The sequence below is a fragment of the Adiantum capillus-veneris genome, chromosome 25 (genome assembly GCF_014529385.1).
Source record: "Adiantum capillus-veneris isolate H3 chromosome 25, ASM1452938v2, whole genome shotgun sequence".
Classification (NCBI taxonomy): Eukaryota; Viridiplantae; Streptophyta; class Polypodiopsida; order Polypodiales; family Pteridaceae; genus Adiantum; species Adiantum capillus-veneris.
In genome coordinates this window covers 73981173-73995650 of record NC_140955.1, presented here as the reverse complement: position 1 = coordinate 73995650, position 14478 = coordinate 73981173, and the positions used below count along the sequence as shown (strand labels likewise).

General features: G+C 44.0%; 1 protein-coding gene across 1 annotated transcript in view; it reads right to left on the bottom strand.

The window, feature by feature from the left end:
* Nucleotides 1–808: 808 nt before the first annotated feature.
* LOC147425105 (E3 ubiquitin-protein ligase UPL5-like) overlaps nucleotides 809–14478 on the bottom strand; it is a 45448-nt gene continuing 31778 nt past the window's right edge. Inside the window, exons 2-3 of the mRNA XM_086499947.1 lie at nucleotides 1779–2365; nucleotides 809–1262 (exon numbers count right to left, since the gene is read on the bottom strand). Coding sequence (XP_086356073.1) covers nucleotides 999–1262; nucleotides 1779–2365 — 851 coding nt within the window. The 3' untranslated portion in view covers nucleotides 809–998. The remainder of the gene's footprint in view (nucleotides 1263–1778; nucleotides 2366–14478) is intronic.

Genomic DNA, 14478 nt, shown 5'->3' with positions numbered 1-14478 from the left:
GCATCAGCCAAGGAAGTAGTGGTCTGTTTTCAATGGATGCAAGAAGAGAGCATTGCCTTGATGCAAGGTAAAGAAGCTTTCAACCATTTATACAGGATGCAAAGTGAGGGATTCCCTCCAAATGCAACCACTTAAAGTAAAGGCACCAATAAGAATACGAGCACCAGTAATAGGTCACTTAATATGGCTATTTCTGCTCTAGTGATAGTACAAGGCAGAGTGGGTGGAACGGCTAATTCCTTTTCCCGAGGTAGCGTGGGTGTTGCTTCGGGGACACTTTTTTTTCGACCTGAAAATCGCAAATCTGTTGATGTGATGCCCATGCAATGTCACCCCACAATCTGTCAATCCCTAGTATTCCTCAATCCCCTGCGCTACCTTATGGATGCTCATTGTGTCTAATTCTTGATCACAGATTTGAGTAATCTTTTTCTCGACGACCTTAAACTGGGGCATTTACCCTATGCTTGCATCTTGAAAGGCTGTTGGTTTGACCACTGTAATCTTTTGACACCTTCTGATCACCACCAAAATCCCTCACAATCAGTAACCCTTTCATCTGGAAAATTGGTTCATTCTCGTTAACAAAGCTTCACCGTATCTCAGCTCTCGTCTAATTTGGGGATGAGCATATCAAAAGAGCCTGCCTAATCACTAGAGGAGTATGCAAAACAAGAATTTTGCTGAGAAGAACAAGGAAAGCTATTCAAGATCGTCGTAGTCTTCTTTGTCATGCTTTAAATTTGACCTTTTAAATACCTTTTGATTGCAATTAAATAAATACATGGCATGGCTCTCAATATTCTGAGAACGAAATGGGGGACTGCCCTGTTCGTGTTTTCACTTTTCAGTAGAAAAATCTAGATACAAAGGTACCAAAATTTTACAGCAGTTTGAACTGCAAAAAACATTTTTCATAACCCGTTACGCTGTATAGGATCCTGATATTTACTGTAAATTATCCTAACACCTACATAACATGCCTAGGATGATCAAGGTTAAGCGAAGCCAAAACCTTCGATGACATGTTCTTCTGTGAGGATAAAGAGTTTTTCACGCATCACTTCCATGGAAGGATAAGGAGGAAGAATAAGTTGGAAAAAACAGGTGTGAGCGGTTGGAAGCCAGGTTGTGTCTGTGTGTCCCTTGTGAATATGGAATTTTGAATGTAATCCTGCAAACCCCTCAGCGGGAAGATGCCGTAACGAGGTTGAAAAGAATAGGAGCCTCCGACGTTGCTCGTTAGTCATACTTTCAAGAACCTGCCAAAAGGTAGACGAGATTAGTGAGACCTAAGTTACAATAACCAATCTAGCGCACCATTTTCCCACCAGTGGAACCCATTAACATGACATGATTAAGTTCCAAACTGAAGAAATAATTCAACTACATTATTACACCTGTAACTTAACTTTACTATACAATCCAAGGCTATCATTGACAATTAGTAATATATGTCTTGTGGCACATGAAAGAGCAACCCAAGCCCCATGCAGGAAAAGATACCACGATGCCATAACCACTTTCAGATGCATAAGATCAAGCAAGATGATAAAATATCAAGGAACTTTTCATTTAAATTCGTATCCTTGTTCAGAAAAATGAAACGGGTAATTTAAGTGATGTCTAATCAAGACCTATGCAAAAGGAAACAATGGCAAAGAGACAGCAGGGCAGGCAATCCTGTTCTTTTGGGTGGAATGGAGCATAGACCATTTGTTCTTTATTTAATTATGTAACTTCATAAGACTCAGAAAACAGAGCTCTTGATTTTGTACCTGCCAAAACCAGATGATTTGATCATCTGTTTCAATGTATTCGTGATATTCTGTATGCAGTTTCCAATCATCCAGACAGATAAAGTGCTCGTTTCCGTGCAAAATTAGATTGAAATCCTCTACCTCCAGCCCTTGCAAAAACTGTTCCAGATTCCCAGTGGACAGAAGCTCGGAAAATCCCTGAGAAAAAGACTTCACTTGCTCCGCAACAGAGTTGACAAAACGCTGCTGCACCAAATACTCGAGATAAAGCTGCCTGTTTTGGCTGTTCACCTGTAGATCCTTTCCTCCAGCGCAGAGCTCGACTGTCTTCATTGCCCCCAGCTGCATTTCTTCACAAACAAAGGTAAGGCCAAGAGCATCTGCATCCACCTCTTCGGCATCCATGTCCAAAACTTTTAAACAGCTTTCATAAAAGATAGGATCTGCATCTTTTGTATCCTGCCATGATATAGCGCGCCCAGCTAGTTGTTTGAAAAAAGCCGAAGAGAATGCAACATTTACTTGAACCCGATGCATGAGCGCCAGAGCAATAACTCGTCCACAAAACCGAAAGTACATGAGATGTCCAGGATTGACAGAAGACGCTGCAAAATAAGCAACATAAATATCAATGCCCACCTTGCAAAGCAATGCCATCACAAAAAACAGGCCAAAAATTAAAAATTGTTGCAATCATAGCACCTACGGTACGGGATGGGACGTTTAATACGCGGTGTACAATACGCGTACTAGACGTATTTTTGAGATTCAAAAATAAAATACGTCAACTCTTTTATATATGATACTTAAATAAGAACAAATGAAGCGGTTCATGGACCTCCTCAATGACTCTTCAATATTTAACCATAGCATTCATAAACAAGCACCATGGAGCTCTTAAACACAATTGATAAACTAGAAAAAGACATACGTTTTGAGCAAAAAAAACGTTAAGAATAGAAAACGTTATGAGACGTATTGTACGTTTCAATACGGGACGTCGTGTATTCTAAATAAAATACGCCTATTTTAGCTGCTATGGTTGCAACAGCTCCCTACATTCGACCACCAAAAGCGCCCCCCCCCCCCCCCCCCCCCCCCCCCCCCAAAAAAAAAAACAAAAAACACATAAACACCACCACAGATTTCCTTTTCTTTCCCCCCCTTAGTTGGGTAGGGATGGGGGGCACCCTTGCTGAGTTTTGTGGTTCAGCTCATATAATGAACATATCAAGCAATATCAGGATGCACTGTATGATCATCAAATATTGGTCCTTACGCATATGCACTTAAATAATATGAGAATTTTGAGCTTGCCCAAGGGTTTTCCAATTTGCAGCAGTAGATGCAGTATAGTCTTCTGGTGCTGACAGAGATCTCAGAACGAGCTCCAGAGACCTTCGTAACCCTTGCCTTCAACGCCAATGTGAAGCTAATCTTCTGTATTGCGTCCATGAAAGTGAAGTACGATACCTTGATCTCACTCCTTTTTGAGTAATAGAACGGCCACTTCCCTTTGGCCTATGGAATGGCTCTGCTACATTTTCATCGGTCATTGGCATATGTATTGTTGCAAGGGAAGTATCTGACATCCAGTCTCTACTCAATAACCCCCCCTTCGAGCAATTTTTGGACCTCCTCGCACGTGAGGTCCATGCCGACTTGTTCAGGTTGAATTGTCAGCAGTGCATATTGTATCCACTGTATGAAGATGCAAGACATGCTTTGGGCAGAACCAAAACCATTGGGAGACCAAACCTTCGGGATGCTTGCGATATCTGTCACAAAATCGTGATGTGGCAAACCCTAACACACACACACCCCCTTGGCATGGGACAGTCCCTGGCGGGTGCAAAAATGATGACGGGGCTGCCCACTAGACCTCCACACAGTCTCGGAACAGTCAGAGCAGAATGCTGACGTGGCACCGCCGTATGGAAGCAGCGGAATTTGTAGAAGCTATGCCACGTGGACAGCCGTACGGACATCCGTCTTTTTCGGCGCTTTTTACGGAAGTGAATTTCAGCTTTTGGCTGCGTGGGTTTCTACGCAAGGACTTGAGGGAGAGAGCTTTTAATTTGCTTTATTTTTGGAAGGATCAAGAGAGAGCTTGTGAGAGAAAAGATGGAATTGCTTTATTTTCCGAGCTTTTGAAGCTTTTGGGGCTCTGCTTTTGGCATCCCTTGTAACTTTAAATATGTGAGCAGGCCTCTCACAACTCAAGAGCATCTGAACGCAGAGTCTAGGTGTGAGCGCCTGCCCGCACTCTTGTACTTTGAACACAGATTAATACAAATAGAAATACCGAAAGGGGCGCCAGTCTTTGGGGCCAATATCTCTAGGCACAGAACTCCGCCGGGCCAGTGTTGAATAAATTGTGAACTGTGAACTGTTTTAAAGTGGTTATTTGGTGCTGTCGTGGTAGATTCTTAACTTGGAGTGTCCAAGTCTGTTAGAGTGGTATCAGAGCACAACCGATTTCTCTTCTACGGGAAATCCGACCCCAAATATTTTTTTAGCGTGGCACCTATGGCTTCAGGTAAAGACCAATCGACTCCCTCTGCATCCGGAGATGCGGAAAGGGATCACACCGAATATTCCGGCAAGGAATATGGCCCGCCTCGGCCTACTCGGGCAGAGCGTCGAGAGATGGAGCGTCGTCAATTGATCGGCGATGCAACAAAGATGATGCGCAATTTTGTGAAGGACCCAAAATTTGCAAAATGTATGAGCGAGACTTCTTTCCAAGGTGCACGCACAGTGGCAGAAAACCACACCACCACCTCCAAAACCCGCTCTCAAGAAACCTTCTGCTCATAAGAAATATACAGAGAAGGAATTAGAAGAGGTGGTTGATGCACGGATTGCTCAGCTTTTTGACGTGCAGAACAAAGCTAAAAAGCACGGCAAAAAGCAAAGAAAGGCACTGACTTCCCGGGTTATTTGGGTCGCCAGTCGACATTTGAAAAGGCAAAGAAACAGAAAAAGCGTGTTCGATTTGAAGGAGTACCCAGTTCTTCTTCTTCTTCTTCTTCTCAATCCTGATAGTTCTTCTAGCTCATCTGACTGGAGCGAAGAAGACCGAAAAGGCAAAAAGCGAAGCAAGAAGCAACGCTTCGGGAAGGGAAAGAAAAAGGCAAAGAAGTCTAAGTCTCGCCCCATCAGTTCGACAGCTCTACAAGGACTCGTCTACAGACAGTTCAGACTCTGATGACAGCAACTTTTATGCAAAGAAGAAGGATTTTTACAAAGCCAACCAATATGACTTTCTGGAAGACAAAAGCAAGAAAGTCAGAGAGTTTAAGGAAGGTGGACAGTCAATTAAATTTGACATGTTTTCTGGTTATATAGATGCTTCGAAGGCTTTGTCTTTTGTACAGCAGTTTGACATCGCTTTCACGGGAGGACGCTACTCAAAACACTCTAAGATTCGGAGAGCTGACTCTTACTTTAAGGAGAATGCCCGAACTTGGTGGTCCACGCTTCTATTAAGCAAGACTACGCCAATTAAATGGCTGAAATTCAAGAGGCTTTTTATTTCTTCTTGGCTAACTCGAGAGTATGAACGGGATATACGAACTGCTTGGAACCATCTTCGGATGACCAAGAAGGATACAGTGGACGCTTATTGCGAGAGATTCTGGAGCTCTTTTCTACCCGCCTCTTCATTTAAGATCATCTCGTTCAAGGAATAGATTGAGCGAATTACCTTGGGTCTACCTACAGAGATCCGAGATCGGTGCTTGGAACAGAAGTCAGTTTCCATTCAAGAGTTGATGAGTCATGTCCACTCTCGTAGTCTGACCTACCCCACCGATGAGATCATGACACAAAGAGCGCAATAGACTTCTCAAAATGAAAGTAGAAAGAGGAAGAGCAACCCAGAAAAGAACGATGCACGACCCAAGCTTACTCCTGAAGAGAGAGCTCGCTTCGTCAGGGAAGGAAGTGCTTTGGATGCGGGGAAACTGGACATATCTCCGCGAAGTGCCCTAAGAAGGCACAGAAAGAACAGAACGACAAGGACGACGAAAGGCCTGAGAGTTCGAGAGCAGCTGAGGAACGTGGAAGAAAAGGCAAGATGAAAACAGGACTGGTTCCAGTCTGTTTGTTTACTCGATCTTTATGAAAGAGTTGAATGATGAGGATAGGACAAATATATCTGAACTTGATAAAGAACGCCAAGATTTTCTCCACTCTCATGCCGATTGATTCTCAAAGGGCTTGCCAGGCGAGTTACCACCTGCTCGTCCTGAAGATCATACCATTCATCTCATTCCTGGAAGCACACCACTGAACCGGCCACCTTATCGTGTGAGCCGAGCACAGAACGAAGAGATTATGAACCAAGTGAAAGACCTCTTGGACAATGTTGTTGGTTTTGAAGAAAGACGGATCTTGGAGAATGTGCATCGATTATAGAGCTCTCAACAAAATCACCATCAAGAACAGATTTCCGATTCCTAGGATCAATGATATATTCAACAGATTACAAGGATCCTCGTGTTTTAGCAGGATTAATCTGAAGAGTGGATATCATCAGATCCGAATCGCGCCGGGAGACGTCTACAAGACAGCCTTTCGAACAACTTTTGGGTTATTTGAGTTTTTGGTGATGCCTTTTGGCTTAACCAATGCTCCTGCGACATTTAACCGGATGATGGACAAGATTTTTCGAGAGTACAGGCTATTTGTTGGCACTTTCTTTCACAATATTATTGTTTTCTCCAAGAATGAGGCAGAACATAGAGATCATTTGCTTCAGGTCTTTCAGGCATTACGAGATCACAAGTTAGTGATTAATGCAAAGAAAAGTGAATGTTTCCTACCAGAGATACACTTTTTTGGGACACATTGTGTCAGCAGCAGGAGTGCAAATGGATCCGGCCAAGATAGAGCTTATCCGTGATTGGCCCGATTTGAAGAATGTCCCTAAAGTTAGAAGCTTCTTGGGACTGTGTTCGTACTACAGGTGGTTCATTCAAAAGTTTGTAGAGCTTGCTTCCCCTTTGCATATCTTGACACAAAAAGGAGTCCCTTTCTCGTGGGGACCCATAGAGGTGACTGCCTTTCGGACTTTGAAAGAGAATCTGACTACGGGACCAGTTTTGACTTTGCCGGACTTCAATAAGTCATTTGAAGTATATTGTGATGCTTGTGGTCGTAGTCTCGGTGGGGTCTTAATGCAAGAAGGCCATGTCATTGCTCACCAGAGCCGATTGTTCTCATTGCCAGAATTGACAGCACAGATTTATGTGGAAGAGCTTTTGGCGGTTATCCATGCTCGTACTCAGTGGCGGCATTACCTACTCAGAGCGGATTTTACTATCTTTACAGACCATCAGAGTTTACGCTAGTTAGGTGCAGCGGAACGAATGTTTGCGCTTTGCTCAAGATGAGTGCTCCGAACTGTGCTGAAGGTTCCTTTTGTTCTTATGGAAGGTAGAGCCTTCCGTTCTTAGTGAGAGAATGCTATGATCACAAACAAAGTGAATGGACACTGTGTGTGCAAGTGATATATGAGACTGAGAGATAGAGAGAGAAGAGAGATACGACACCAAAGACGTTGTAAAACCCTCCTTCGAAGGCCCCACTCTCGTCGGCGAGAGTGGTCTCCTTATGATTGCACAAACCGATACAAACTGAATGCATGTGACTGATGAAAGTCTAGGCTATGTCGGCGATGACGACGGGGATAGCGACACCGACCTAAGGACTGAAATATGCAATCTTTTATATGCTGTCCAAAAACACTATGGGCTTAAATCTGCTACAATCCAAAACGCTGGTTTTGGGGCTGATTTTGTTGGTCTTTGTCGTTGAAATTCTGCAGGTCTTAGGGCTTAAAACTGATGGTCTTTTATGGCTAAAAATCACCTCCTGACACTGTCCAAAGGCTGAAAACTGAAGCTGCTCTTGCCAAGGACAAAAACGCTAGGCATGGGGGTTCTGTGGTGATGGCAAGGGCTGAAAACGCTGATGTGTTGCAGCTTTGCTGGCGATGAAGCTAATGCTGAAAAACGCTATGCATGAGGATCTGCTTGCGGTGACTACCTGTTGCAAAAGCGCTAGGCTGTGGGAACTCTTGGCGATGATGCTAGATGTGAAAACGCTAGGGAAGAGATGGTCGTTGCTTGGAGGAAAATCCACCAAGTGTCTTGCTTCAGAAGTTGCCTGTTGAGCGGTGGAGCTCCTGCTGCCTCTTCTGCCATTTAGTGCTAGCTTTGGTTTGCTTATATACAAACTTACTCAATTTGCCCTACCTACTTTCCAACAAAAGTCACTTAAAAATAATAAGTGAAAAATGTCAAAAATAAGTAAAATAGGCTAAATGCACTGGAAAATTCCCCTGAAGGATTCTGATGGGAATGCCTATGATCATGCTGTGTGCAACCAGAGGATATGCATCTACACTAAGTGACTGGGCATGCACGGTCTACGACTAGACTCACAAAAGTGCCAGATCACTTCTAATCTAGACTGATTGGAATGACTGAACCCTTGTCGTGATGTAGCTTGTCCACGGACACATAGGGTTGGATGTGTCACGTGACATCCCCTCCTTTTCAAAGTGAGGTACTGGTACCGAACTGTATGGCGTCGAGAGAGATTGCCAATAGCATCCGGAATCCTGGAAAGGACTCTTCGCCGGCCCACTCTGATGTGTGGGTCGTACGGTACTTGAACTTCATAAAGGTCAGCAACGCTTGCTTCTATGGCCGGGCCGAAAGCGACACAAAGTCTCTTGTGGCTCCTTCAATACTTCAACTTCGTCTTTAGTCATGCTTCTTTCTTCTTCAAGAATCTCCATGGCTGAAAATTCCTGAACCCATTTCCAACACAAAACCATGAACACCTATTCCATGTAAAGTGAGTGGAAAAAATCTCGTCTTTCTCAAAGATTGTGCATGCAATGTAGATGAACAAAGAGACGGAGTACCAAACCGTTCACCACACGCATGAAAATAATGAGATCGAATCTTTCTCTTATGATCTAAAGCAATCAATTGTGGCAATTCACAACGGAAATGCCTATACTTAGTGCTCATAATTTCATGTGCTCTTTCTACAAATGTGTTATGCCAAGCAAGAGACATAGAATGTGACGTCCTTTAATGTATACTTTTCAGCTTTTCATGAACAATCCGCATATATCCGTGCTCATTCATGAGAGAAACGTGCTCAACATACAATATGTCATGCCTAGGAAAAGGGATCACATAAAGACGCTGACTAAAATACAAGAAACAATCACGAATGAAACACTCATACAATGCGTGCGTATCAATCATGCGAATACATAATACATCCTGTGAGGGTTCTTTGGACCTAGGCTCGAGAGCTAAGATCGGTTCTTCTTGAGGGGGTTCTTTGGACCTCGACTGTAGAGCCAAGATCGATCCTTCGAGATTGATCGAATCTGCAACGAGGTTAGCCTCGCTAGAAAAAGCATCAACTAACACATCATCCTTGTGAACAATCACATCATCTTCCTGCAACTCATCATGCTTGTGAGAAATCACATCTTGATCATCATGCAAATCATCATGCTTGTGAGAAATCACATCTTGATCATGCAAATCATCATGCTTATCATTATCATCCAAATCATCATGCTTATCATTGTCATTTTAATCATCATCATGCAAATCATGTGTGTCATGCTTTGGAGAAGAAGAGACTAAGAGAGTCTCCTTGTCCTGATTCTCTTGCATCTGTGCCTGAACTTGAGAAAAGAGTCGCAAGAACTCTTTCATGTGTCGGTCGCTCTGTTCTTGTCTTGCTTTGGCTTCGCGATGTATGGCTGCCACTCTTTCTTCGTGTTCACGCTCTATTTCTGCTTTTCTTTCTGCGTGTTCTTGCTTCGCGTTCTAACTTCCTTTCCATAAACATATGGTCCAAGGCCTCCATAGGAGTTACTACAATCCTTGACGTAGATGGGAAAGGGGGAGGGTCCGAAAAACCTTTCTTCTTCGCCTCTCTCATGCTCATCACCTCTAAGCGAAGTATCCATTCCGCTTCGAGTGATGACCATCCACTGAAGTCGTGGGTTCTTGTGGGTTCTTGTGGTCTTGGGTTCTTAAGTTCACGAGGAACTTGGGTTCTTGCGGGTCTTGAGGTTCTTGAGGGTTTTCTTTCGCTTGCAATCTGTGTTTGAGAAGGATCTTCTCTTCACCCGAGTTCTGCTCTTTTCCGCGGGTGCACCCCTTGGCGGCCTTGCACTCACACCAAGGTTGCTTATTCCCACCTCACGTCGATTGGCCGGCCTCTAAGTGCACGGTCCGCTCTCAATGCTTTCAGGAGGCACAAGGGGAGTGTCACAAAGTGATGACGTGGCGGATAGCAAAAACCCTAATTTCTGCCAGAAACCCTAAAATTCCTGCAAACCCTAATTTCTGCCAGAAACCCTAATTTCCGGAAATCGCGGAGGCTAGAAAAAAAAAATTTGAAAAATGATGAGCGACGCGAATTTTGCAAGACTCTAAGAGAGAGAGAGACCTGATGCTTTTTATTTTAAAAGCTTTTGGGGCTCTACTTTTGGGCATCCCTGGTAACCTTTAAATAAGTGGTGAGGGTCTCACTTCTAAGAGCATCTGGACGCAAAGTCTGAGAGTGAAACCCTAACCGCTCTCTTGTACTTTGATGATTGATTAATACAAAAAGAAATACCGAAAGGGGCGCCAGTCTTTGGGGCCAATATCTCTAGGCACGGAACTCCGCCGGGCCAATGTACATCTATTGTGATCTGTGACTTGTTTTGAAGTGGTTATTTGGTGTTGTCGCGGTTGATTCTTGACTTGGAGTGTCGTCTGTTACAAGGGTATCAGAGCACGGCCGATTTCTCTTCTACGGAAAATCCAATCCCCAAATATTTTTTTTTTCCGCGGCACCTATGGCTTTAGGCAATGATCAGTCGACTCCCTCTGCAACTAGAGATGCGGGCTGGGATCACAACGAAGATTCAGACATAGAGTATGGCCCGCCTCGGCCTACTCAGGCGGAGCAACGACAGATGGAGCGTCGTCAATTGATTGGCGATGCAACAAAGATGATGCTCAATTTTGCCAAGGAACTGAAGATGGCACAATATATGAACCAGACATCTTTGGAAGGGGTACAGATGGAGTGGCAGAGAACCACAACACCACTCCCGAAACCTGCTCTCAAGAAACCTTCTGCCTCCAAGAAAATATACGGAGAAGGAACTGGAGAACGTGGGTGATGCACGGATTGCTCAACTTTTTGACGCGCAAAAGAAAGCCAAAAAGCACGGCAAAAAGCAAAAGAAAAGCACTGACTTTCCAGGTTATTTGGGTCGTCAGTCGACTTTTGACAAGGCAAAGAAACAGAAGAAGCGTGTTCGATTTGAAGGAGTACCCAATTCTTCTTCTTCTTCTTCTTCTTCTTCTTCTGATAGTTCTTCTAGCTCCTCGGATTCGAGCGAAGAAGACAAAAAAGGTAAAAAGCGAAGCAAGAAACAAAGCTTCGGAAAGATCAAGAAAAAGGCAAAGAAGGCTACATCTCGCCTAGAGACTGACAGTTCTACTGAGGACTCGTCTACAGACAGCTCAGATTCCGATGACGGAAAGTTTTATGCGAGCAAGAAGAATTTTTACAAAGCCAACCAGTATGACTTTCTCGAAGATAAAAACAAGAAAGTCCGAGAGTTTAAGGAAGGTGGCCACTTGATCAAGTTTGATACTTTTCAGGATACTCAGATGCTTCGAAGGCTTTGTCTTTTATACAACAGTTTGACATCGCTTTCGCGGGAGAACGCTATTCAGAGCACTCCAAGATTCGGAGAGCTACCTCTTACCTTAAGGGGAATGCTCGTACTTGGTGGTCCACGCTTCTTTTAACAAAAGTGCGCCAGTTAAATGGCTGAAATTTAAGAAGCTTTTTATTTCTTCTTGGTTGACGCAAGAATATGAACGAGATGTACGAGCTGCTTGGAACCATCTTCAGATGACCAAGAAAGATACAATCAATGCTTATTGTGAAAGATTCTGGAGCTCTTTTCTACCCGCCTCTTCATTCAAGAAGATCTCGTTCAGAGAACAGATTGAGCGGTTTACCTTGGGTCTACCTACAGAGATCCGAGATCACTGCTTGGAACAGAAGTCAGCTTCTATTCAGGAGTTGATGAGTCATGCGAAGCGGGGCTTTGCCATTTACTCTGGCAGTCTGACCTACCCCACAGATGAGGCCATGACACAACGAGCCGAACAGACTTCTAGGAATGAAAGTAGAAAGAAAAAGAGCAACCCAGAGAAAAAGGATGCACGACCCAAGCTTACTCCTCAGGAGAGAGCTCGCTTCATCAAAGAGGGAAAGTGCTTTGGATGCGGGGAATATGGACATATCTCCGCGAAGTGCCCTAAAAAGGCACAAAAGAACAAAATGATAAAGACGACGACAGGCCTGAGAGTTCGAGAGCAGCTGAGGAATGTGGCAAAAAAGGCAGATAGAAAAGCAAAACTGGTACCACATGGCGTGGGACCTGCACCGAATCTAATGAATGAAAGTACAAACTTTGCCGCTTTTGGGGCAAAGTGAAGGATCAGGAAGCTCTTTTGAAGGAGCCAAGGCCAACTTTGATAAATGAAGGGCTTAGAGATTGTACTTGATGAACTTCAGTTTCTTACTCATTCTTTTGGGAGAGAACTGAACGTTGGATAAAGGTTGAATATGTTTGACCTAATCAAAAGAACGCCAAGATTTTTCTCCACACTCATGCCGATTGCTTTTCAGAGGGCCTAAAAGATCAAACCATTGATCTGATACCTGGAAGCACGCCACCGAATCGGCCACCTTATCGTGTGAGCCGAGTACAGAATGAAAAGATTATGAACCCAATGAAAGACCTCTTGGAAAAGGGTCTTGTCCAACCTAGTACTTCACCGTATTTCTCTCCAGTGTTGTTGGTTTTGAAGATAGACGGATCTTGGAGAATGTGCATCGATTATAGCACTCTCAACGAAATCACCATCAAGAACAGATTTCCGATTCCTAGGATCGATGATATACTCGACAAGTTACAGGGATCCTCGTGCTTTAGCAGGATTGACTTGAAGAGTGGATATCATCAGATCAGGATAGCGCCAGGAGATGTCTACAAGACAGCTTTTCGGACGACTTTTGGGTTATTTGAGTTTTTGGTGATGCCTTTTGGCTTAACCAATGCACCTGCGACATTTAACCGGATGATGGACAGGATTTTTCGAGAGTACAGGCTATTTGTTGGCACTTTCTTTGACGACATCATTGTTTTTTCCAAGAATGAGGCAGAACACAGAGATCATCTGCTTCAAGTCTTTCAGGCATAATGAGATCACACGTTAGTGATTAATGCAAAGAAAAGTGAATTTTTCCTACCAGAGATACACTTTTTGGGACACATTGTGTCAGCAGCAAGAGTGCAAATGAACCCGGCCAAGATAGAGACTATCCGTGATTGGCCCGATTTGAGGAATGTCGATGAAGTTAGAAGCTTCTTGGGACTGTGTTCGTACTACAGGTGGTTCATACGAAAGTTTGCAAAGGTTGCTTCCCCTTTGCATACCTTGACACAGAAAGGAGTACCTTTTTCGTGGGGACCCACAGAGGTGACTGCCTTTCGGACATTGAAAGAGAAATTGACTACGGGACCTATTTTGACTTTGCCGACTTGTAGAAGTCATTTGAAGTATATTGTGATGCTTGTGGTCGTAGTCTGGGTGCGGTCTTGATGCAAGAAGGCCATGTCATAGCTTACGAGAGCCGTTTGTTCTCTAGGCCGGAGATGACAGCACAGATCTATGAGAAAGAGCTTTTGGCGGTTATCCATGCTCTTACTCAGTAGCGGCATTACCTACTCGGAGCGGATTTTATTGTTTTTACAGACCATCAGAGTTTGCGCTACTTCTTGTCACAGAACCAGCTTTCGGAAAAGCAGATGCGGTGGGCGAACATCTTGTCACAGTTCCACTTCCAGATTGTCCATGTGCAGGGACAGAAGAATGTGGTGGCAGATGCTTTGTCTCGGAAACCGTTGGTTCTGGCTGTTTCCGCGATATATCATAGGAGCTTCGAGGATATGGTCGATCAGTATGCCACAGATACAGATTTTGCATATATTTTCACACGAATACGGGATGGGGAGACAGTAGATGGATACTCCCTTTGGGAAGGCTACTTGATGAAAAAGACTATGTTGTGCGTTACACAACCGTTGAGGGATAAGGTTATGACTAAATGCCAATGTCCACCTTTTACGGGTCACCGCGGCATTGCTACCACCATGAAGGGGGTAGAGAGATACTTCTTTGGGCCGAGACTCAAAAAGGATGTAGAAGAGTTTGTGCGCAGTTGCTTGGTATGCCAGAAGGTCAAGTTTGACAGGCATAAGGCACAAGGATTGTTACAGCCTTTACCCATACCCACCCACCCCTAGGAAAGTATTGCAATGGATTTCATTTTTGATCTCCCAAGAACACAGAATGATCACGATGATTTTCCGATTACATGGCACATCTGAGACTATTGTCTCCGACAGAGACCCCAGATTTATGAGTTTGTTTTGGAAGGCAATTTGGGAGAACGTTGGCACGCGGTTGCAGTTCTCGTCAGCGTTCCACTTGCAGACTGACGGGCAATCTGAGATTGCCAATTCAGTGATTTTAGATTTATTGAAGTCTTGTATCTCGGATCAGAAGACTCAATGGGAAAAGAAATTACC